The sequence below is a fragment of the Vicugna pacos genome, chromosome 33, assembly GCF_048564905.1.
Source record: "Vicugna pacos chromosome 33, VicPac4, whole genome shotgun sequence".
Classification (NCBI taxonomy): Eukaryota; Metazoa; Chordata; class Mammalia; order Artiodactyla; family Camelidae; genus Vicugna; species Vicugna pacos.
The window spans coordinates 19,090,873-19,113,027 of NC_133019.1; the positions used below are offsets into that span (position 1 = coordinate 19,090,873).

At 41.7% G+C, this 22,155-nt stretch overlaps 1 protein-coding gene and 1 non-coding gene across 9 annotated transcripts in view; one reads left to right on the plus strand and one right to left on the minus strand.

The window, feature by feature from the left end:
• The window catches only part of EXPH5 (exophilin 5), an 88,754-nt gene extending 66,972 nt beyond the window's left edge, over window positions 1–21,782 (plus strand). For 3 of the 8 annotated variants that reach the window (XM_072954035.1, XM_006217359.4, XM_031675528.2), the window contains 3 exons: window positions 2,365–2,410; window positions 10,669–10,804; window positions 13,526–21,782. In XM_072954035.1, the coding sequence (XP_072810136.1) occupies window positions 2,365–2,410; window positions 10,669–10,804; window positions 13,526–18,861 (5,518 nt within the window). In that variant the 3' untranslated portion in view covers window positions 18,862–21,782. The remainder of the gene's footprint in view (window positions 1–2,364; window positions 2,411–10,668; window positions 10,805–13,525) is intronic. The other 5 variants (XM_031675527.2, XM_031675532.2, XM_072954034.1 and 2 more) reach the window with 3 other exon arrangements.
• On the minus strand, window positions 6,618–6,689 carry TRNAA-GGC (transfer RNA alanine (anticodon GGC)). The gene has a single exon. It is a non-coding gene; the product is annotated as a tRNA-Ala (tRNA).
• Window positions 21,783–22,155: the final 373 nt, after the last annotated feature.

Here is a 22,155-nt window from a genome sequence, read left to right on the forward strand (position 1 = left end):
AAGAAGTGACGTAATCAGATTTTAATTTTAGAAAAAGGACTTTAGCTTAGTGGCTCTCAACCAGGGGCATTTTTGCCCCCGAAAAGACATTTGAGAATGTCTGAAGACATTTCTGGTTTTCACAGCTGAAAGGTGGGTGCTATTTGCATGTAGTGAGTAGGGTCAGAGATGATGCTAGATGTCACCTAATGCATGTGACAAACCACTACACTGAAGACATGCCAGCAGTGCCGAGGCTGAGAAGCTGCTCTGCCCACCGCTGGAGAAGTGGGAGTGCGTGTGAGAGATGTTCACGGTGTGGTATCAGCAGGACTTGAGAGCAGACGCAGGAGAGATAGCTTTGTGTCCCTTGCAATCACCAAGCCCAGAGGACTTTAACCAGCATACCTTTCATGATTGCACTGTTGTTTTTATTCACTCTGCAAGTGGAAGCCATTCATGTCAGACACATAGATTAACTTTAAGGCAAGAGACTCTAGGCCTCCAAGCCTCCTGAGTCCTACACCTGCTACCGAAATCCACATGGCACCCTTGGCCTTGCACGCTGTTAGGGAGCGGGCTTCCTTCCTCACAGCACACCCTCGCACTTGGTGACGCTCTGTCCCTGTTGTTCTGAGCATCCTCTAAAGTTGCACCTTCCAGCCTCCTGCCACCCTCAGAAGCTGATTCCTGCCCTCCTCAGCCTACTGCCTTCTCTCCAAGTCAGATGGGGGGCCTGGTGAGCTGATGAGAGTGTTGAGCTGTGTGGGGGCACCCTGAGGCCGGCAGCCCCACAGGGCTCTGGAAAGAATCTGTGCCATCTGGCACACTCTCTTGGCTCCAGGCTAACTGAATTACTTGCCAATTCATAGCCTCCCTCCCTCTTTCTCACTCCAGGCTTGTGCTCAGGCTGTTCTTTGCCCCCTCACCTTCCCTGTTCATCCCCAGGAAGTGCTCACCGGCCCCTCTGCATTTTCAGCGTATCTTACTTACACCTCTGTGTTGTCCTTACCACGTAGCGGTACCACGTCGTGGCTGGCGTTTTGGCTGTTTATCTAATGTTTCCTACAGTAAAGCCTCCACAGGGTCGCCGTCTCGGTCATACTTTTTTCCTCCAAAGCACTCAAAACGGTGCCTGGTGTACTGAAGGCACGCAGGCTCAGTAAAGCTGTATGGAAAGGACGAACACAGATAAAAGCTGTCTCGAAATTCTAAATATGATGAGCATAGAGATGGTATTTCAGAATAATATGAAAAAACTCATATTAATTTTAATTTGTTTAAATGTTGAGCTAAACTATAAAATGCATGTGGGTTATCTTTTAAAAATATTGTTTGACCTCCCAGGTATTTTGCTCAACTTTCATGAACCATGATGCAACTAGGATTTTGAAGGAAGGCAAATTGCATCTTGCCACTTTTCATTGATCTGACCAAATTCCCAGCTTTTTAAATTCTTGATTCCCTTTTGCGGTTCTCTTAGTGAAGGAGAGGACTTGATGTCATTCAGAACTCTGAGTCATCACAGTCTATTAAGTCTTAAACTGTAATTCAGGCAGGGCACCCTTGCATAGGAATATAGATTTAAAAGATCAGCATTTATCTCAATTTTAGGCCTATGTCTTGTAAATTTATCACCTTCTACTGAACTTTAGAGAAGCAGCATAAATAGAAAGGCATGGTTGTTCTCTTCCAAGATGATTTCAGAATAAAAAGGCATATGTTATAAAAATAAACATCCTAAAGCCATTTTTATAGGGTTTGCTTTTTTTAAAAAAAAATCCGTTCATGGATTATTGAGTCTGGTTCTGCCTTAATCTCTCTTTAAAATAAAGATGTACAGAGGCAGAAAATCTGTTTCCCGTTTGCAAGAAGACTCTGTGTGCCGTGCTGATTAAGGACAGCCCAAGATCAGTCAGCCGGCAGCCACTAGCTGTGTACCTTGGGCAGTGTCTTCTAACTTCTCTGCACCTCCATCCTCTGATCTGTAAAGTGAGAGCTGTCACAGTGTCCACTTCTCAAGAGTGATGTATCTAAATGAGGGCACATGCCCGTGGAGTGTGAGAACACTGGTAAACACTCAACAAATGCGACTATTTCTGTTACTGTGTCTTCATGCTGTGTTCAAGTACGAATCAAAAGTTACAAGTTTTGTAACTTTTTTCTCGGCTATCTGAGTGACAAAGATGTAAAACATCGATCCTAAGCAAGCACAGGAAAAGGTTTCTGAAAGATTTTTCAGCAATGCACCGAGCAAGAAATGTCTCCCTACTGAGCATCAGAAACATATCTTCTCAAGATGTCAAGATATAATGGCAAACGTGCTGTTGATTTTCCAAAAGTCAGGCACTTCTTCAAAGAAGTTGTTTCAAATTCTTTTCACAGATGTGACGGCCACACACCTCCTGTGTCTGTGAAGGGAACCGCTTTGGTAAGTAGCCAGAGAACTAAAGGTCGCGCTAAAGAATTCAGAATTAATGTAATTCCTGGTTGGTTACCTATTTAAATAGAATTCTCCATGGCTCAGTTTTATATTTACTTGAGAAGCATAGATTTCTCCTAAAAAGCTCCAGATTTCCCAGTTGTGATGGATTTCCAGTTGGCTGTGGTACTGAAGTGCTCAAATAGCAGACTGCCAGGAAGGAGTGAGGCCATGATGTGTCCACTGAGACCCTCATTAGCATCTCTGACGTTTTACCACGTGGCACTCCCGTAGGGCTGCAAAGCGCTGGGCAGAGGAAGAGTTTATTTGGGAATAGCAGAGGAATTGCAATTTGGGACACAAACTGTAGCTAGCTGCAGGCAATTTCACTGAGGGTTTGGGGTGGGCTGTATTTGGGCAGGGAATGTCAAGAGAAGAGAGTTCAGTTAAAATCTGTTAAAATCAAAAACAAATGGAGACCAGCTTTGAAAATTTCCAGATAAACCTGCAGACCAGTGTGGGTCTAGGCTAGGCCTCTTCTGGGTAAGATCATCATTTGTATTCAAAGAGGAAGCCACTGATAGGTGAGATGCATTTGGACAGAACAAGTTCATTTGGGGGACTGACCCAACATGACCCTCCACTTAAAGGGCTTCAATTTAAATCTATCTCTGTGTTCATATACTAACAAGATTGAGAAGCTGTAAGTTTTCTTGCTTATTTGCAGTCACGACTTTTGATCTGTGTACACCTCTGTCTTTCTGAGTCACTCATGTGGTTTGGAGATGAAAGAAAAACGGAGTTTTGGAAGGGACCTAAGTGTGCAGGAGGAGGGTAGAGGCATATTTCAATTGACTGTGCCCTCAGTACTAACACCTTCCTTTCTTCTTGTACAAAAAGCATGGGGTAGAATTCTGGTGAAGAGTGCATAAAAACAGAGGTTCTTTACTCCCCAAACAAAAGTGAGCCTCCTTTCCTCTTCAGAGTAATGCTACTTCTTTCTAGATCACATGGAACCCTCTCTCTCTCCTTTATACGCTTGAGAACTGACATGATGCCAGCCCCGACAACTGCCACATGCTAGCGGAGAACCTGCTACCATCCAAGCACCTGACACTGATCATTTCATGTAATCCCCTGAGGTAATTTATGAAGTAGGCACTGTTATTATTCCCATTTAAAGATGAAGAAGCTGAGGTTCAGAGAATTTAAAGATCACGCGCAAGGTCACACTGGTAAATGGCAACAGTCGGGACTGGAAGACCCAGTTGTCTGTAACTCCACGCCCAGAGTCAGAAACGCCTACATCTCCATCAGCCCCGAAGCCCGTTTTTTGCTTATGAGCCCCAGCTGCTCGCTACCTGCAGACTCTCCTTTAACTGAAAGGGCACAACGCAGCTTTGGTCCCTGAAAGAACAGAGCCCTGCTCCGGGATGCCTCTGTACGTTTCCTCGGAGAGGTGCTCAGAGCTAACAATTCTCTACCATTTAAGAGCTAGGAAGTCTGAAACAGATGAGGAACTTAAAAAGAAAGACAGGCACCTAGAAGTTAGAACACAGGAGAGCTAATTTGGAGTCCCTGCAAGTTCAGAGTCCAGTATGCGGGTGAGTGGATATCCTTCTGTGACACTCTCTTTTTTTTTTTAAATTTTCTTTTGTTTTGGCAGAGGGGGAAGGGTGGTATTTAGGTTTTTATTTATTTATTCTAATTTTTTTTAATGGAGGGACTGGGGATTGAACCCAGGACCTCATGCATGCTAAGCACACGCTCCACCACTGAGCTATACCATCCACCCTCTTTGGTTCCTAATTGCTTTCCTTTAACCATTTCACTGCTCAGAGCACATCAATCTAAAAGGTAAGAACTATGTATATAAATGAAACTCAAGCCAGTGACAGTTACCCCCAGTTAATAACTACTATAAAAAGTAGGAGATGCAGATACTAACTACTATATATAAAATAGATAAACAGCAGGTTTCTGCTGTATAGCACAGGGAGCTATATTCAATATTTTGTAGTAACCTATAATAAAAAAATATGAAAACAAATATATGTATGTATGTATATGACTGAAGCACTGTGCTGTGCACAAGAAATTGACACAACATTGTAAACTGACTAGACCTCAATAAATTTTTTTTTCTTAAAGACAATGGGAAAAAAAAAGCAGGAGAGAGAAAATAATGAAGCCACTGTTGAAAACAAGGGTTCTGTATAACATATAGATTTCCATTACTTACCCGTGAAAGTCCTGTCCCCTCAGCCTGCAGAGAGATGGGAGGTGGCCATTGATGCCACAGGGATTCTTGCCGAGATTTTAAGATCGTGAACTTCCTCTCACCTGGTTGGCAGCCTAGCAGGGATGGTACAAAGGGGATCCCAACATTTTGCTGGAGGTTGTACTACATGTTTTGGCTGACCTTCCATTCAACAGAGAAGGAAGCTGCTATTTAAACATTTACATCAGCTTGAAAGAAGCAAAGGGTTTCAGAAAACAGAAATTTTAGAGCTAGAGAGCATGAAAGAATTTCGATCTGAAATGAAACTCGAGGATATAAAATGGAAAATCTCATGTGTGTTTTTTGAGGAAGACAAAGCTTAAGGATCCAAAGACTGGTTTGCTATAAATGCCTGATTTACAGAAAACTGATAATAATATTGGAATTTTCTCAAATGATAGGGAATTGGTCAGGAGTTGCCTCTCATCAGTTTTGGGAAGTTTTGCTTATGGTTTCCGGAGGCATGAACAAGAAATGACCTGGGTCAGGTTGGCTTCACAGAATAAGCTGGTTTGAGCTTGTTTGTAAGACTGGACTGGGTTTTATTTTGCTCAGAAAATTTTCCAAGCTGGTCTCCATTTGTTTTTGGTTTTAACAGACTCTAACTGAACTCTCCCCTCTTGACATTCTCTGCCCAAAAACAGCCAACCCCAAACCCTCAGCGGACGTGCCTACAGCTAGCTACAGTTTCCGTGTCCCAAATTGTAACTCCTCTGTTATTCCCAAACACACTCATCGCTTGAGCTTGCCTCAGTTTACCCCTTTATTTCGGTTGGGAGAAACTTAGAGATCTTCTCACTCGCTGCTTCTTTCCACCCCGGCACTGTGACATTTTGGGCTGAGTAATCCATTGTGTGGGGCTGTCCTGTGTACCATAGGATGTTTGGTGGCATCCCTGACCTCTACCTACCAGATGCCAGCAGTTCCCCTCCACTAAATTGTGACGATCAAAAATATCTCCGGGAATTGCCAAAGGTTCCTTGAGGGGCAAGTTGCTCCCCAGTTGAGAACCATCTCCTTATAGGAGAGGAATCCAGAGAAAGTAGTCACCATCTCTGGGGGGAGACAAACCATATGGCCTTGGCAGTTCTTGGTCACTCCTCATCTCTGAGAAAATTCTGGCTGGGTCTGCTGTTAGGTGACACGCCAGCTGTGCACCCCTGGAAACGTACCTCCACTGTGGCACTAGCCACATGGGCTGGTGTGAGCTCCCTGAGGCTGGGGCTGCGTCTGCTCACCCGTGATCCCCACTGCCTGGCACGATGTGAGTCCTCAGATATTGAAAGAAGAAATTAATGTATTGTTTTAAGCCACACGGTGAAATGCTGGATGTGACCTTTGCAGGAAAGCAGGTACAGGATAAATTCAAGAACACCTTGGAAAATTAACTTGTTGACTTAAGCCAAGGCATTTGATGACCTCGGTGAGCTTAGGGTTCCGCTCCGACAGCTGCCCTACAGGTTTGGCTGCCCTGGAAGTTCTCAGGTGGTCTGAGGTTACGCTGTGACCAAGGTTTGTTTGTCGCCTCATGTCAGAATTGCAGACACTGTCAGTACAGTGACTTGGGGGTGCGGAAAGCCTAATTTTGCTCAGCGGATTCTATGTACCATGTTTAAGATGTAACTGAGACCTTAAAGCCGGCATCCTCCGACCCTGGCCCCTAGTTCTGTGGGACACTTTTCTAACTCATAGGTGGCCAGCATCCGCAGGAATCCTCCAGGGTTCTCTATAACCACAGAAGAACAGCAACAGCTCACAACAAGGACTTACTAAGGGCTGGATACCCTTCTAAAGTGTTTCACAACTATTAATTCGTTTAATCCTCACAGTAACACTACGAGGTGAGGGGTGTTATTGTTTTGTTTTTGTTTGGTTGGTTTTTTTTACATATATTTACTTTTTAATTTTTTTTTTTATTTTTAATTTTCCCCTTAATGGAGGTACTGGGGATTGAACCCAGGACCTTGTGCATGCCAAGCACACACTCTACCACCGAGCTATATCCCCCACCCCCGAGGGGCGTTATTGTTGCTGTTAAATTTTTTTCATTTTTTCAAGAAAGAAACTAAGGTACAGAAAAGTTAAACTTGTCCAAAGCTGTACAGGTATTAAGGAGCAGAACCAGGATTTGGACGTGTGTAGAATTCATGTGCTTAACCATTATGCTTTCCTGCCTCAGACATGTTTTAATGTATTAATCCTAATATAGTCAATATTCATGTCTCAATTTCTGTAATAATCTTCACTGAAAGTGATCTTATATATGTAATTTTATACCTTAGTGTAGCAAAAATCAATCCATAAATGTGTGCCTGGAATGTTTAAAGCAAGGTTCTCCTGTCTTCAGAGAGTTTACCACCTAACTGAAGATACGTATGTTAATAAAAGAACAATTAAGAACAATGTAGTGGAGAAAACAGGATGAAGGAATCAGACCATATGAGAGTCAGTAGCCAGTGTCTCCTTTTATTATTCCTGTGACTTGAGTAAGATACTTATCTGAGACTCAGTTTTTCCATCTGCAAAGTGGGAATGATAAGCCCTGCCTATTTCAAAATTTGTTTTAAGGCTCAAATGAAAGAAGATATATTTTTTTAATTTTTTAATGGAGGTACTGGGGGTGGAACCCATGACCCCATGCATGCTAAGCATGGTGGAGGTATACCCCCACCCCCAAGATATTTTCAAAGTATAATAAAAACTGAATAAATGGATAATTTTGTTCAAATATAAGACAGTACAGAAAAAAGTATATAAAAATGCATTGGAGAAATTCAGAAGTGGGAAATGTTATTGTGGGAAGCATACGTGGGAGTTCAGTTCGGTAAATATGAATTAATCCCTTATATGCTGATGCTGTGCTAGGTCCTCAGGATACAAAGGAGAGTACCATGCTCTCTTGGTTATTTTAGAAGTTGGTCCACTTCCAGGCTCTTTCTTCATGGGTCCTGGAATCCCTGGTTTCCTAGATCAGAGTGGAGATTGAAATGTGTGATTCAGGGAGGAAGGGGGAGTCTAGTGGTAAAGTAAGAGTGGAAAGAATGTACACAACTTTGATGTGACATGGTAGGTACCATACCAGAGGTGCATAAAAAATATGGTGGTGAATAATTCTTCCTGGGAGAACAGAGAGTGTGATATAGGAACCGGACTCTGAAGGATGAGTTGATACTTTCCAGAAGATGAGGAGAAAGAGCAAAGATCAGGAGCAGAGATGCAGAGGCCTCAGAAAAATTGCACAGCATTTTAGTGCATTGTGTGTAGGGAGCTTGGAGCGTGGGTACTGAAGAGAGCTGGGGAGGAAAGGCTTACATCAAAAACTGGAAAAGGATTTTGACACGGTTTTGCTGCACGAAGGTGTTTGAGCCTTATCCTCCAGGCCAGAAATGGGAAATAGGCGTCATCTTTTATGGTGACTTTATGGCATGGAACCTTATTTGGAGGAAGACTCTTAGGTGCAAGACTGAGCCCTGACCCAGGATCTGTGTGTGCTCTGAGCCCAGGAGGGGTTTAACCTCTGCTCTCGGTGACAAGAAACTTCAGAGTCTTCCCAGCAGCTCTAAACCTGTGTTTGGCCTCAGCCGGTGCCCCCAGCGGGGATACAGTGCACTGATAAACTGATGAAAAAGTCCAACAGGGTGATTCAACATGGGTTCTGGAAAATGACAAACTGGGAATGAGTCCTTCCCTCCACCAGTGTGACCTGAAGCAAAAAAATGACCTGGCCTCTTGAAACCTCCCTTTTCTCAAGTGTGGTTTTCTCTAAGTGGGAATAATAATACTACCAGCCTCATAGGGTTGTTAAAATAATGAAATAAAGTAACACATATAAAGCCCTTAACACATTGCCTAGAATAATCAATGTGTATTTACTGCTGCTGATAGAAGTAATAATAATATAATGACAGTATCTCACGTAGCTTAAACCAAAGCTTGAGGTCTAGGGATGGATGAGTCATGTGTTCGATCTTCATTATGTCAGATGCCTACCATTGACTAGCAGTTACTTTTTCAGACGGTTCTATTACTGGAAAAAAAAATCCTAACAGAGGTGAAGTTGAACTCTCCTTATTATCTCTTAGCCATATAATTCCTATCTCTCTGTGTTGGAAGCATCCTTAATATGTTAGGTGAATAGGGTTGGCCTTGAAGCAGAAGATCTGGACAGAAATATAACCCAAGGAACTTACATTCAGGGCCTCTGGGTGGTAGATACCCTTCCCAGCCTAGAGAGGTTCATCTCTTCACCTGAGTCTTCAGTTCATGTACTTTTCATTTCATTATAAATGTATTATAAAAGAATGTGATCCAGGAGGCTAAAAAGGAATGTACTCTGGTCTACATAGAGGACATCTGAAGTTTGTTTGGATATTAAAATGTTTGGGAGACAGTGATGCCTACTATTCTCTTAATCAAATGTATCTACCATGCACCAACTACCAAAACTGCAAGTTTGGGAAGAATGGACTTAGATGGTCTATGGCCAATGGTTATTTGCACAAATAAAGACGTGGAGAAACGGTAGGTAGGGTGCAAAAGAGAACACCCTGATGCACTTCAGAGAGAAAAGAATTTAGCTGTAACTGATCTGATTTCTCAAATGATTAGTTTCCTGTTTTATTACCTCCAACTGGTATACCCCTATAGTTGTGTTTTGCTTCTAATATTTGCTTACTTCTAAATTTAATATGTGTATTAAATTATATCCAATAACCAATAACTTATCATTGAATTATTTCTTTCTTATTAATAAACCTCCTTGGTATGTATTCAGTTACGACTTGCGCACAGACCTGGAAAGGCTGAGTCAGTGAAATTTGGACAGGGCTTCTAGGAGGAAAAACTAACCTAGATCTTGAGAAAGAAAACAGGCAGGTGTAAAAATACTAGATTGTGAGGGATGCAAGGATTAAAAGAACCTGGGCTTTAGGATTGGACAGACTTGGGATGGAGAAGTTAAAAAGCTGGAACTTTGGAAAGATTAGAGATTTGGTCTTAAGCACTCAAGATGAGACAAAACGTGATGGCAAACATCAAATGAAAAGAGAAAACCTGGGGAAAAGAGTGATTCAGGAGGCGAGGACTCGGTAGCAAGTGAGCTGAAAATAAAGCGACTGGAATGGGGAGTGGCTGCTAGCCTTGTTCAGGGAGAGGGTGCAGGACGAGTTGAAGTGGAGTCATGAGCGACAGAGCCAGTTTGACGGAGGAAATGCAAATGGCGTTTTGGCAAAAGAAAGTGAAGGTGTGGGAGTGGATAATTCCGCCAAGGTTATGAAGGCAAATTAAAGCTTAAAAGTAGGACAGTGATGAATTTTTTGAAATCAAGATAAAATTTGCTAGTAAAGGAAGGAAAAGAACTCTGGCTCTACATAGTTCTCAATCTTATAAAACTAGCAATGTTTCAAAAAACAAACATTTATAAGGGCATGCTTTTCAGCACCTTTGTTTCAGATCAGTTCCTTATGTGTGTCTGGGAGGTACCACCATTCTACATCAGCTCTGTGGATAGAAATACTTTTTTTTCCCCTAAACCCATCGAGATCACAAATCTTAAGGACCACCGCAAGCTACAGCTAACTGCCTTTTGATAGAAAAGAGGCACAATGTTAAGAAATCTAAAATTACAGCCTTTGGGGCCAGGAAGACAACACTACCAACTCAAAAGAGGTCAATGTTTTTCCCTCTTTTCCAAGAAACTCCGTAAGGTTTGTGTAGTGCTGTGTAAGGTTGTAGGAACCTTCGGCAGAGAGAGGCTCAATGTCTTGCCCGAAGGCACATACTGAAAGGAATTAACGCAGGGATGGAGAAGCTTTTTGATCACTTGGAAATTGCGAAAAAACAACAAAACATTACAACTGGAGAAACGCATGTTAGGAAAATTGTTTGCTGTCCTTGGACTAGGACTTTTAAGCTTGGAACATTTTGTGGGAACACGTCGGCTGGAGAAGGTCCAGAAATAATATTACATTTTCTATTTTTAAATTAGCAGGCAAAAATACACAGTTCATCTCCGGAAAATCAACCTGTTAACGGTGCGTTTGTTCCCAAGCCAGCAGGTATGAGGGAGGGAAGCAGCCTGACTTCGTGGGATACTTCACTGTTAGAAGATGAATTTTTCCAAGGTAAGCCTGTGCATTAAATTGCCTTTGGAACTCCCAGGACTAAAGGAAAGCAAATAATAATTACAGTTTGTATTAAAGTGATCAAATCATATCCAACTTTGCACTTTATTTTTGAAATCCTCTTGTTTACTGAAGAGCATGTGGTTATCTGCTTTTAACACAAAAATTAAAGACTCTTGTATTTAAGTATAATCTAAGCAAAGATTCTGTGATCAAGGCCTGATAAATCTATGGAATGATAATAATGTTTAATATTTAACCTCAGGTAAAAGAGAAAAATAAGTCTTAAGGGAATATATCTGTAAAGTTTACTGTTCTCAGTAGACTTTTATTGTTCCTGGTTAGGACCTAACTGCACTGTGATGCAATCTAAATTGTCGTTAAACAATTAACCTTCTACAGTAGATAAACAATAAGACTAAAATGGATTCCCAAAGTACCGTATACACACGGATCTTATCATATAAACATAGCTCACCTGGACGTAGATTACTGTGTATTAAAGTAAGCCCGGCCATTTGAAAAATGAAGTCTGAACTCATTCACCAGCTCCATCCTGAGGAACTAAATTCAGTTTGCAAAGGCAATGACATCACCTCAGCCCCACAGTTAGGACAGGGGTGTAGTCACTGAGAGACACCCAGCTGGATGGTCAGCCCAGGAATGCCTTCCAGTAAGGTGGTTCCTGGCAGAGAACTTGCTTCAGAGAAAAGAGACCCAGAGGAAAACCTCTGTCCCAAAACAGTTTTGCTGGTAGAGGAGAGATACTATTTATGAAATGAAAAAAAAAAATTACTTGACCTCTCTAAAAATAAAAAGGAGAAGCAAAACAGGAATTTGTTTTGATCTCCAGAGTAGTTGTTACTTTGAGATTCAAAGTGACTTTGAATCATTTAAAGTCCTGCTGTAGGGCTGTTGAGAGCAGTTGTCTCTGGAAAGATGTTGGGTGATTTTAACCTTGTCTATTATACTTTCCTGTGTTTTCTATTATAACCATTTATTGCTTTTGTAGTCAGCAAAAGATTTCATATAAGGAGAAAAAAAAACTATTAACAGCTTGAAAGGGAAAACAGAAATCAAAGAGATTTCATTGTAATTTGTTTTACAGGCAGATTTATATAGTTTGTTTTCTTTTTGCCCTGCCTTATATTTTGGCATTGCTTGATACTTTCTTTATGGATATAGGGAGAACATTATTTCAGAGACTGAGGGTAAAGAATTTTTTTCATTACAACAATGACAGGATGATTCCCTGAAGAATTCCTTAGTTGCAGATCCTTAATGCTCAAGACTATTTCTTTTGCTGGCTGTGCCAACTTACAAATAAAATAAAATAGGATAGGGAAAACCCAGAGCTGACATCCAAAACCCTTTCAGCCCCTGCCCTAACATAATCGGCATATTACAAGTCCATCTCACTCCCATTCAGATACTGATGTACCTCACCTCCTCTGTTGTCGAAGAGTTACAAATCACAATTTTTAATGACAAGTAATTTTAAGTAACCTAAGAGGGTGCACCATTTTATGTAACTCAGAAGGAAAGGTTTCTGTAAACCAAAATCTTCTTCAGCAATTTAAATGATCTCCTAACTTATTTTTCATGTTAGATTTGATTTTTAATGACCATTTCTTCAAAGAATACACAATCTGCTCATATTTATTGTGATATGAATATGATAAAATGTATCTGTTACAAGGCATCTTAAAACCTTAAAAGATGATGGTTCTATTTAAATCCCGACAGATTTTTATTGAGGGAAAGATGTCAGATGTGACTTAGTAAATATAATTAAAATAAATACCAACCAACTAAAAATACCCTGTGGCTTTTCTGAGGTCACAGGGACGGTGGTCCTAGTAAGCATGAGCCCTGGGTCTTGGGGGGGGCCCAGGTCCTTGGTATAACAGGGAGGGCACCGGGGCCTGACTGACACTTACGCTCTGACCTTGGTACTGAGAAAGTATTCTTCAACAGCAGCAACTTCACATCCTCGTAACATTATGAGCTCACAGTGAAATCATCTTTAGTTCATTAAAAGGAAAAATAGGAAGTGACTTTCATGGCACAGTGGTTGCACGTGTGGACTCAGGAGACAGACTGCCTGGATTCACCTAGTTGGTGTGAGACCGACCCGGGCAACTTCCTTAATCTCTTCATGCCTCAGTTTCCTCATTTACAATGTGAGAATAGTAACAGTACCAAACCTACAAGGTTATGTAGCACAGTTCTAATCCAATTAAATATGTTTGTAAATTGGGTGCTAAACTTTTGGCAGTAATTCTGTTTTCTTAATGGTACAACTGAGAAGTCACATGTCATTTACAGACTTTCATTTCTATTACCATCGCCCATCGCCTGAGGTAAACATAATTGGAAATATTACACCTACCTAGTGATACAAAAAATTCACTGAAAGAATCCATGGTTAAAATTCATTGTTAGGGAAAAAAATGTAGCTTTATGATCTTAAGGCATTATGGAAGGTTAACTTTGAAAAAAGTATGATTTGAAAAAGTATGAAAAAGAAACTTCCATTATAGCCTTGTGAAAGTAAAGCTATCTTAAAAACACAATCAGAACTAATGTCATCACTTTTATGATAATATGATTTAAAAATTATAAGTGATTATGTTTCTTCAAGAGGGGCTTCAACAACTCAAAATAGTATTAGATGGTAAAATCCTATACTAAAAAAAATGACTTGTATTCTCCTTTTAGTTTTAGATGATTTGGATAGCAAACTGGCTCAGGAACAATTTCCAAGCCTAGTGGATACCAGAACACCTCTCAACTATGGATCAAGAACACAGTCCGGTCCTTTTTACTCCAGTGGGAACAGACACAGTAATATCACAGGAAGGCACAAAAATTGCTACAATGATACCTCTAATATGTCTATCTATGACATCTTAAGACCAAGAACCCCTAGGGAAGGTTTTAAAACCTTTTCTCCTAGAACGAGGACCATTTATGATATGTACAGGACAAGGGAGCCCAGAGTCTTAGAAGAAGATTACGTGCAAAAGAGTGCTTTTGGTAGCACTTCTCTGTGTTTTGACAGCAGGGAACGATCAGCCTTGCCAGCTACAGGGTATTTCACAACAAGAAGCTTACATTTTCCAGCCACAACTCAGACCAAGTGTGGGTTTACACCACCAAGCCACAAGCAAAGCCCAAAGAGAACTCCTTTATCCTCTATCATATGGAATAGACCAGATTCTTCTAGAGATAGGCAGAACCAGGAAGAGTTCCTGAGGGCACCATCACCAATGGAAGTTGACCCTGCTGACCAGTATGTGTACCCCAGGTGTTTTCAAGAGAAGAGGAGGTATGAATTTTATCGTTCACAGAGTGTTTACCCAAGTGTTGGTTTAAATGTCTCCATGGATAATGCAATGAGTCCTGACCCATTTGAGAACTCAGAGAATATGCCATTCTACCATGAAGAGAACTCATTTACTAGGCCTTTCTCCAGCAATACCTTTGGACGAAACAGGGAACAGAGATTTGGACAAAGTCCCTTCTGGGGCCAACAGGAAGAACATTATTCCTGGTCTGGATTTCATCAAAGCAGGAAATCATTCACTTCTTCTGACAGAGACTTTGAAATGATCTCCGTTGAAGCAAATAGTACACGGGCTGGTCATGGCCATCGTGTTCCTTCTCAACACTGGGGCTCATTTTCTCCCAGTTACAGAGCAAATATTTCCCGAGACCAGGAAGAGCCACGTGCCTGGCAGTTTGATTCTCAGACATCCACACTGGAGGGCACGGAGGTGTCCCAAGGTAGTAGGAGCCAGTCGGCTCATTTCAGCACCCCAGATGTTTGCTCCATGGCTGGTTCAAGCTATCACAGCAAATCTGGTGTGTCAGCTTCTCAACAGCACAGCTCTCCTACAGAAGTACTTGTAAACAGAGAACCTTACTCACTCGGCATTACCCAGACTCTAGCATCCTCATTCAGAACTTCCTTCCCTCAGAATCCCGATGACAGAGGGAATCCTCAGAGTCCCACCTTTCAGAATCCCTCAGTCACTCTGCAGAAAATTAAGCCTGCGTCTCTCCCAACAAGAAGCTGTACGGAAGTCACCGTGACCAACAGTGATTCAGTGGACTGCCCACCCCTCACTGAAAGCCGCCCCAATATCTTGGTCACAGGAGTGAATAATGAGAAAGACTTGAATGAATCTATTTTGCAAAAGGACAAACAACTAAACAAGATGGATCAGACAGACATGGCGGGTGAAATATGTGAACTTGTTTCACAGACAGTGATTTCTACCCCTTTCCCTGATTTTCAAAATCCCCTCTCCCAGGACTCAGCCCAGAGTAGCAGATTTGTTTTTAATGCATCTAACACAGTAAGTTCAAAAAGGTTGCCTGGAGTCATTTCCGGGAGAGATGGCTCCAAAAGTCATAAAGCCAACGAACAAAGAAAAGAGAAGAGTTATACTGGGGACAGAAAATTTGCCTCCGCCATTTCCCTTCCTTTCATTCAGGACAGCAGGCCATCAGCTTTTCCCAGCCCAGATCAAGGTTGTCACCAGGAATTAGCAGTAAGTGATGACGATATTTCCAGCATTATTAAAAATAACCACTGGAGTACTGATAATCAAAATGCAGAGTCTCCAGGAAAGCCTGCTATTTCAGATACCAAAGAAGAACAATGTGTCACAACTTACTCCACCAACTGTAGCAAGTCGGCTGACCACAGTATGCCACGTGCTTCTTCAGATCTGTCCTCAGGTACAGTGCCAGATTCCTCGCCATCAAATGATTCTCGCCTTGGTGCTCTGGTGATTCCTTCTACTACAGCGTTCTCCCAGAAATTTCCTTCAGGCAAAGCTCCATCTCTGGGAGAAAGAGAAGAAAAAGAGAATGATTGTAAGAACCAAAATAGTCAGTTTTCCCTGAGCCTCTCAGAAAACCCAAAGAGTAATGTTAATCGTGTGCCTGTAGATGGAGTGGTGGATGTTGTCAAAGGCCACTCACACCCTCTTTGCGGGGATGGAAAGGGGAAAGGAAAAGTGAGACGACATATATCCTATATTGAAAAGTTAAGCAAAACAGAAAGTTGTTCAACACCCACAAGTGACGGCCATCACCTGGAGGAGAACCAAAGCCATTCCAAGGCTCCTGAGCTTCACACAGTTTATTGCACCTTACCGAGGAAATTGGCCAGTTTTCTCATCAATAGCAGGAAGTCTGAAAGTGAGCTGGCAGCTTCTTCATTTAGGAGTGAGCCACTTCCATTCCAGACCAACAAGATCGTGGAGGACCCAGCAGGGAAGTGCACGCCAAACAAATTCAGTCCCGGCTCTTGTGAGTTGGAAAGCAAATGTTGTGAAGTAGTGTCAGACTCAGTCTCAGTGGCACCTGAAGCCTCAGAGGGGACGACAGGTGCGACGAACACTGGGTCTGCTTCTGTTAGAAAAGGACCACTTCCGGTCATCATCAAGAGGGCTGCGTCCTGCCCCTCGGGGGTACCGTACCCCTCAGCTGGGAGAGAGGAGAGAGGAGACACAGATGCTTCTGCCGTAACACAAAGGCCTTGGGAGAGACTCATTCGCCCTCTGGGAAGCGACTCAGCTGTCCTGGGTGGTTCTTCAAGCAAAAGACACCACCAAAAGGAATACTTTCAAGAAGGCACTGAAAAGAATGGTAAGATTGCTGGCTCCAGAACAGGCATGTTTTCCCATCCAAATGGACGCCCTTTTCCTGTTTCCTCAGACATGTCAGGAAAAGAAGGTGGGAAAACATTACACAAATTAAAGACTACCAGTGTACTTTCTGTTTCTGGTGATGAAGATAATGTGAAATGTCTTGAGGTGGTTTCAATATATTATACTCTGCCGAGGAAGCACAGCAAAACATTCTGTAACCTTCTTCAAAAGTACACACAAAGCATCGAGTCACTTACAGAATCAACGAAAGTGGGGACTGAAACATCACCTAAAGCTTTAGAAAAAGAAAAACTAAATTACTCTACACAAGCGCAGCCAGGAACACCTTCATCTAAAGATCTGAAGATGCCGGTCAGCTCTGCTCAGGAGAACAGTCACTGTCTTTCTCGCACCACTGAAGACATGACTGCTTCACACTCACCAAGCATTGGACCCTCCCAACCTATATTACAGGCAGTGGCTTCCACTGAGGCAGATGCCTCTCTTCATAAAGAGGAATCTAAAACGAGAGAGATTTCCCCACACAACGTGGCTAAAACACCTCCCTGTGATCCACAAAGCAAGACAGAGAAAGGGAAAAAATTGCAAAGTGAAATGCTGCGTACATCATCAATGCTTCAGGGGGAAAACGTTACGAAAGAGAAATTGGAAAATTGTCAGCTATCCATTAAATCAGGTAACAGCGGTTTTTCTAACCTCCCAGCCCACTCGGAAGAGGATGTTGAAAACTCCCAAATCCTAAGAAGTCCTGGGGGGTGTGCAGGTCGTGGCCTAGCTTTTACAGCTACTGGCAGTCTTCAGAAAGATGTCACAGGCATGGCTGAGGGTGATGGTGCCAATGGACTGCAGCCTTGGGAAGCCAAAGGGGAAATTAGAACAGATTTCCCCAAAAAACCTGATAAACCACTTTCTGGCCCAGAAAGCCAAGCCTCTGCTCTTACTCCAGCCCTGTATAAACTGCAGCTTGATGAGGAAGCCTGTTCAGGTGAACGAGACTTAGACAGTCTGCAGTCTGAACCCAGAGGGCTAACTCAACAAAGTCAGGAGGTGAACACGACAGAGATCAAGGCTGAAGATGAAATGCAGACGCTGGCATGGGATCAGCCTTCACTTCCTGGAGGAAGTAATAAAAATAAAACCAGCTTGGGTGACCCAGAAAAGGGGAAAAACAGATCTTCAGCTAAACACCGACTGGCAGCCATGTCCAAAGCAAGCAGAAAGTGTCCAGCTAAAGATTTAAGCCCCAGAAGACACGTGGCTACCATCTTTCCTCAAAGTGGGAACAGTTCTGGCTTCAGCACCTCACGAGAGTGCCACTCACTGTCCCCCGAGCCTACTTTAAAATCCGCAGAATCGACAGATGCACGCAGGTTGAATAATGATGGAATGACTGTGGAAGAATCTGAGAACCGCCCCCAGGTTACTATCTCCAACAGAGAAGCTTCTACACACTTGAGGAATCAAAAGTCAAACAGCATTTTACAACCACATCACAACGAGTTAAAAAATATCTCAGAATCACAAGCAAAGTACCACGAGAATTCTAACGATGTAACCGCAGCTCAGATTTTGGAAAGAGAGTCAGGGGCCCTGGCCCAACCCACATGGATCAGCCTCAGGGAAGCCGACTTCCCTGACCATCAGAGGAGGCTGAACCCTCCTCTTCAACTGGAGCCCACAGAGAACTCTACAGTGAGCATCCCACTGGCCAGCTGTCTGCAGCAACAAAGGAGCGCGTCATCGCTGGAGTGGGAACCTGAGCCACAGCCCTACCGTTCAAAGAGTTTAAAAAGCATCAATGTACACGGTGATCTGCTGCGCAAAAGTCACCCTCCGAAAGTCAGGGGGCGCCATTTTTCTGAAAGCGTTTCTATTGACAATGCCCTGAGTCGACTGACTCTGGGGGGTGAATTCTCTAGCGACAATGGGTACAGTCGAAGATTCAAATCTTTTTCTGAACTTCCCTCCAGTGAGGAAGATGAAAGGTGGGCTTTGTACAGCGACAGGACAAAAATGGGTCCCAGGTCTGCAACATCTATATCCAGACCTATTGACTACGGGATTTTTGGGAAAGAGCAACAGCTGGCTTTCTTGGAGAATGTAAAGAGGTCACTCACACAAGGAAGATTATGGAAACCAAGTTTTCTCAAGAACCCTGGCTTCCTGAAAGACGATATAATTAACCCTCCTAACCCAACAGTGTCAGCAAGTTCAAATTCTCCTAGTAATCAGATGCCACAAGAGGGTTTATCTCCAAGTGCACCACTTAACATCTATGAAGAGGATCCAGTAGACTCAGACTGTGACACAGACACAACCACAGACGATGAATACTACCTGGATGAAAATGACAAGGAGTCAGAACTGTGAGGCGTTCCCAGTAAACTGCGTGACCTCCTCCACCAACAGTTTGTAATGTGAATAAAGTGTAAATAAGTGTGTCCATGGAAAGGACAGGTATATATTTTTTTTAAAATCTAGTCTGGGCAAATTCTCTCTCTCTTTTTTTTTTTCTCCTCCACACTCTGTATCTAGATTTCCTGAATCCGTGGGCAACAAATTCTTGTTTAGAGCATTCCTCTGCTGTTTTCTTCCTCTGTGTATGTCCTTGGCCTTCTGCCCCTCAGCCCCAACTGAATCTCTGATTTTTTTCACTGCCCAGTTTTTACTTTCTGCTCTACATTCCCCTCAACTTTTTTTTTTATACCTTTCATTGCTATTTACAACTCTAATATCTCAGCACAACAGCAAAGCTCGTATTGCCTCTTCCAGTCCATACCCCATACTCATAACATTAAATTAAATGTAGGGGTGATGATGATGAAGCAAATATTACTATCCTGTTTGACTCATCAACATTTAGGAAGTTCAGAGTTTGGGCTTTTTTATTTTCTTTCAAATAGAAACGGGTTTTCATAAGGACATCCTGTTATCTCCATGATGGAGCCAAGGAGACACATGTTTGAAGAGCTTGTTGAAATTTTAGGTGAGGAGCTGAATCCCTAGTAAGCCAAAGAACATTAGTACTCCTAGGAGTGCCTTTGAAATAGTTTGTAGGATGGTATGGAGGGTGGCTTGGCTGCAGAATTTCTGCTTAGGAAGGGAACATGACTGGGGAGACATCCTTACATCTAAGGATTTCTTCCATTTCTCCAGAGCCTTCTATTTTAAAATTTTCTTTATTTTAAGGCTAGAACACTTTTTCCATATGAGAGAGACACTTCAGTCACAAGTGGTAGCCTTGGTCAGGTCCCTAAAGTACTACCAAGTCAGATCTGACACCTTGGTATTCGCAGGCTTCTTCACCAGATGATTTACCAAATCCTTGGAAATTACAAGGCAGAGCTTCTAAAGGCTTGTCATTGTGGTTCCTTCAATAACTGATCTAGACTAAATAGCCCATCATATACACTGATAACTTGGGTTTCCTAACTGTTTTGTTGCCGTGCAGAACTTCTGGGGGTTTCTCTCCTAATCGAGATAAAGACCAATAACTAGGTGGCAGTGAAGCTAATTTGCCAGAACTACAGAAATCATGTCGTCCTGAACCTTGGTACTGTGAGGGTCAACATGAGTGGATTTCGTCTTGTTTGGTTTATATTAGCTTCCTGGTCTAATTCGAGTTTCCATTTTTCTCACCTAGTGTGTTTCACCCATATAAATTAAGGATAATGGTAGGTGTTGGGGAAGGGTACAGAGATCTGATAGAAATCCAAGAAAGGACTACATTATTATTATCCTCTGAATCATCGCCTTGCCTGGAAGCAAAATGCCAGGGCTAGCTTACATTTTCCCACGAAACTCAAAACTAATGAAAATGTGGTAAATAACATGAAAGCTATTTCTTAAGTCCATAAATTTTCTTAAAATTCAAGCTCTGACCAATCCTGAGCTCAAAGAGACTGATAATAGAATTTTAAATCAACCGTTCTAAACACTTCCATTCAAATTTGTATGGTAGAAAAAATAAATAACATTTTATTCTTTGTTTCATGTATGTTTGTAAATTCTACCTTCCTTTTTTTCTATTTATCTGATTATTTAGGTAAAATTTCATAAACCATGACCTATGTTTTCTGTGTAAGTCTGAAATATTCAAAGCTAATGTTGTAGTGTTAAGATTCTTGGTTTTTTAAATGATCAGCTTGCAAGATCTCTTTTGGTAAATGCTCTTGAGTCTGCATGTATGTTACAGTAGTGAAATGAAGTTAGATTAAATTTCACTGAATTTGGGCTATATCAACAATTAGGTAAGTTAAGGTAAGGATAAACAACTACTTTGGGGCCCTATTTCTCTGCACTAGAATCTAATATCTGAATTCAATAATAATTGGTGGCCAATGTTCACTTGCACCGTTTGTAAGGTTTGCTTGTTGGTCTGGCTCAAGAATCAAGAAAACAGGAAATTCATGAAAATAGCCCCTTCTATAGTTTTATACTTTTATAAGACACTTCGTTAAAGAAGTACAGCAAATATCTATGTATTTTAACATACAAACTGCTGCTTTTTAATATTCATTTTGGTATCGCTATAGTAATTTATAATAGTAATTTTTATACCCATAACTTCTTTTCTAAAAGATATAATCATCGTTTAAAGTAAATATTCACGTAAATGGGGTAAGTCATGAGGGAATCAATACTAATAAGTAGGTGATAAGTTATTAACTTGTTTAGATAATGGACTTCTATATCCATAAATTTTACATGTAAAATCCACTTGAAATGAAAATAATGAGATAATGAGATTATTTTAATTTTTGGAGTCTTCCCTCTAAATAATTTACCCCTTTTCATTGTAAATACAGTGTTGTTAATAAAACTCCAACTGCTACTAACAAGGTTTTGACTGATGATAAGCTAATAAAAGCTACTTTGTTTACGAGATACATGTGTGCCTGTGCTGGGGGTGGTGCAAGGAAGTCCACTAAGGTTGTGGGGAAGATAGGAATTACACTGGAAAACCCACATCTCTGTAAAAGTAATACACTCTGCTGAGTGCCAGAGGGTCAAAGAGGCCTTACTGCTGAAAATGTACTGTTAGGAATAATGCTTCAGAATATCCCATTGAAAGGTACAGTGTAAGTATGTCAATGTTTCATCTTGATGCTCTTTGTGGCTGGCCTTTCTGTGTTTCTGAAACCTACAATAAGCCGTAAGCGCTTTTGTTAAACTGTTTCCAATAATCCTTTATGTCCTTATTCTCAGACGTGTTCTCTAGATATGAAGCGTGTTAGACAAGGTTCAAATGCAAAACAATGCCTGTGTTAAAATAAATGATTTAAATCGTTGCGGTGTTTGACTTGGCTTTTACTCTCATCCTCAAAAAGATTATTTTTAAGTGTGAAAGTTTCAGGAAAAATACAAAAAGGAGAGTCGGGTGGGCAAAATTATTCAAGCAAATCTCTCTGGTGGCTATTGAGTAAGATCAGACCGATGAGCGGTTTTAAAAAACAATGACTCCTTCTCTCTTCTCTTTCCATTTGTACCAAAAAGCAACCACCCAACAAGTGGATATCAACGTCCTTGGCAGCACAAGAGAGGGAGAATGAGGAGGGTCTGGCATTTCTCTCTGAGAGTTCCCACGTTTATAGAGGGAGCTCCGTGGAGTTAGGGCATCTACTGCCCAGGAGCACTTATGAAAGATAAGCAGGTGTTTCCACT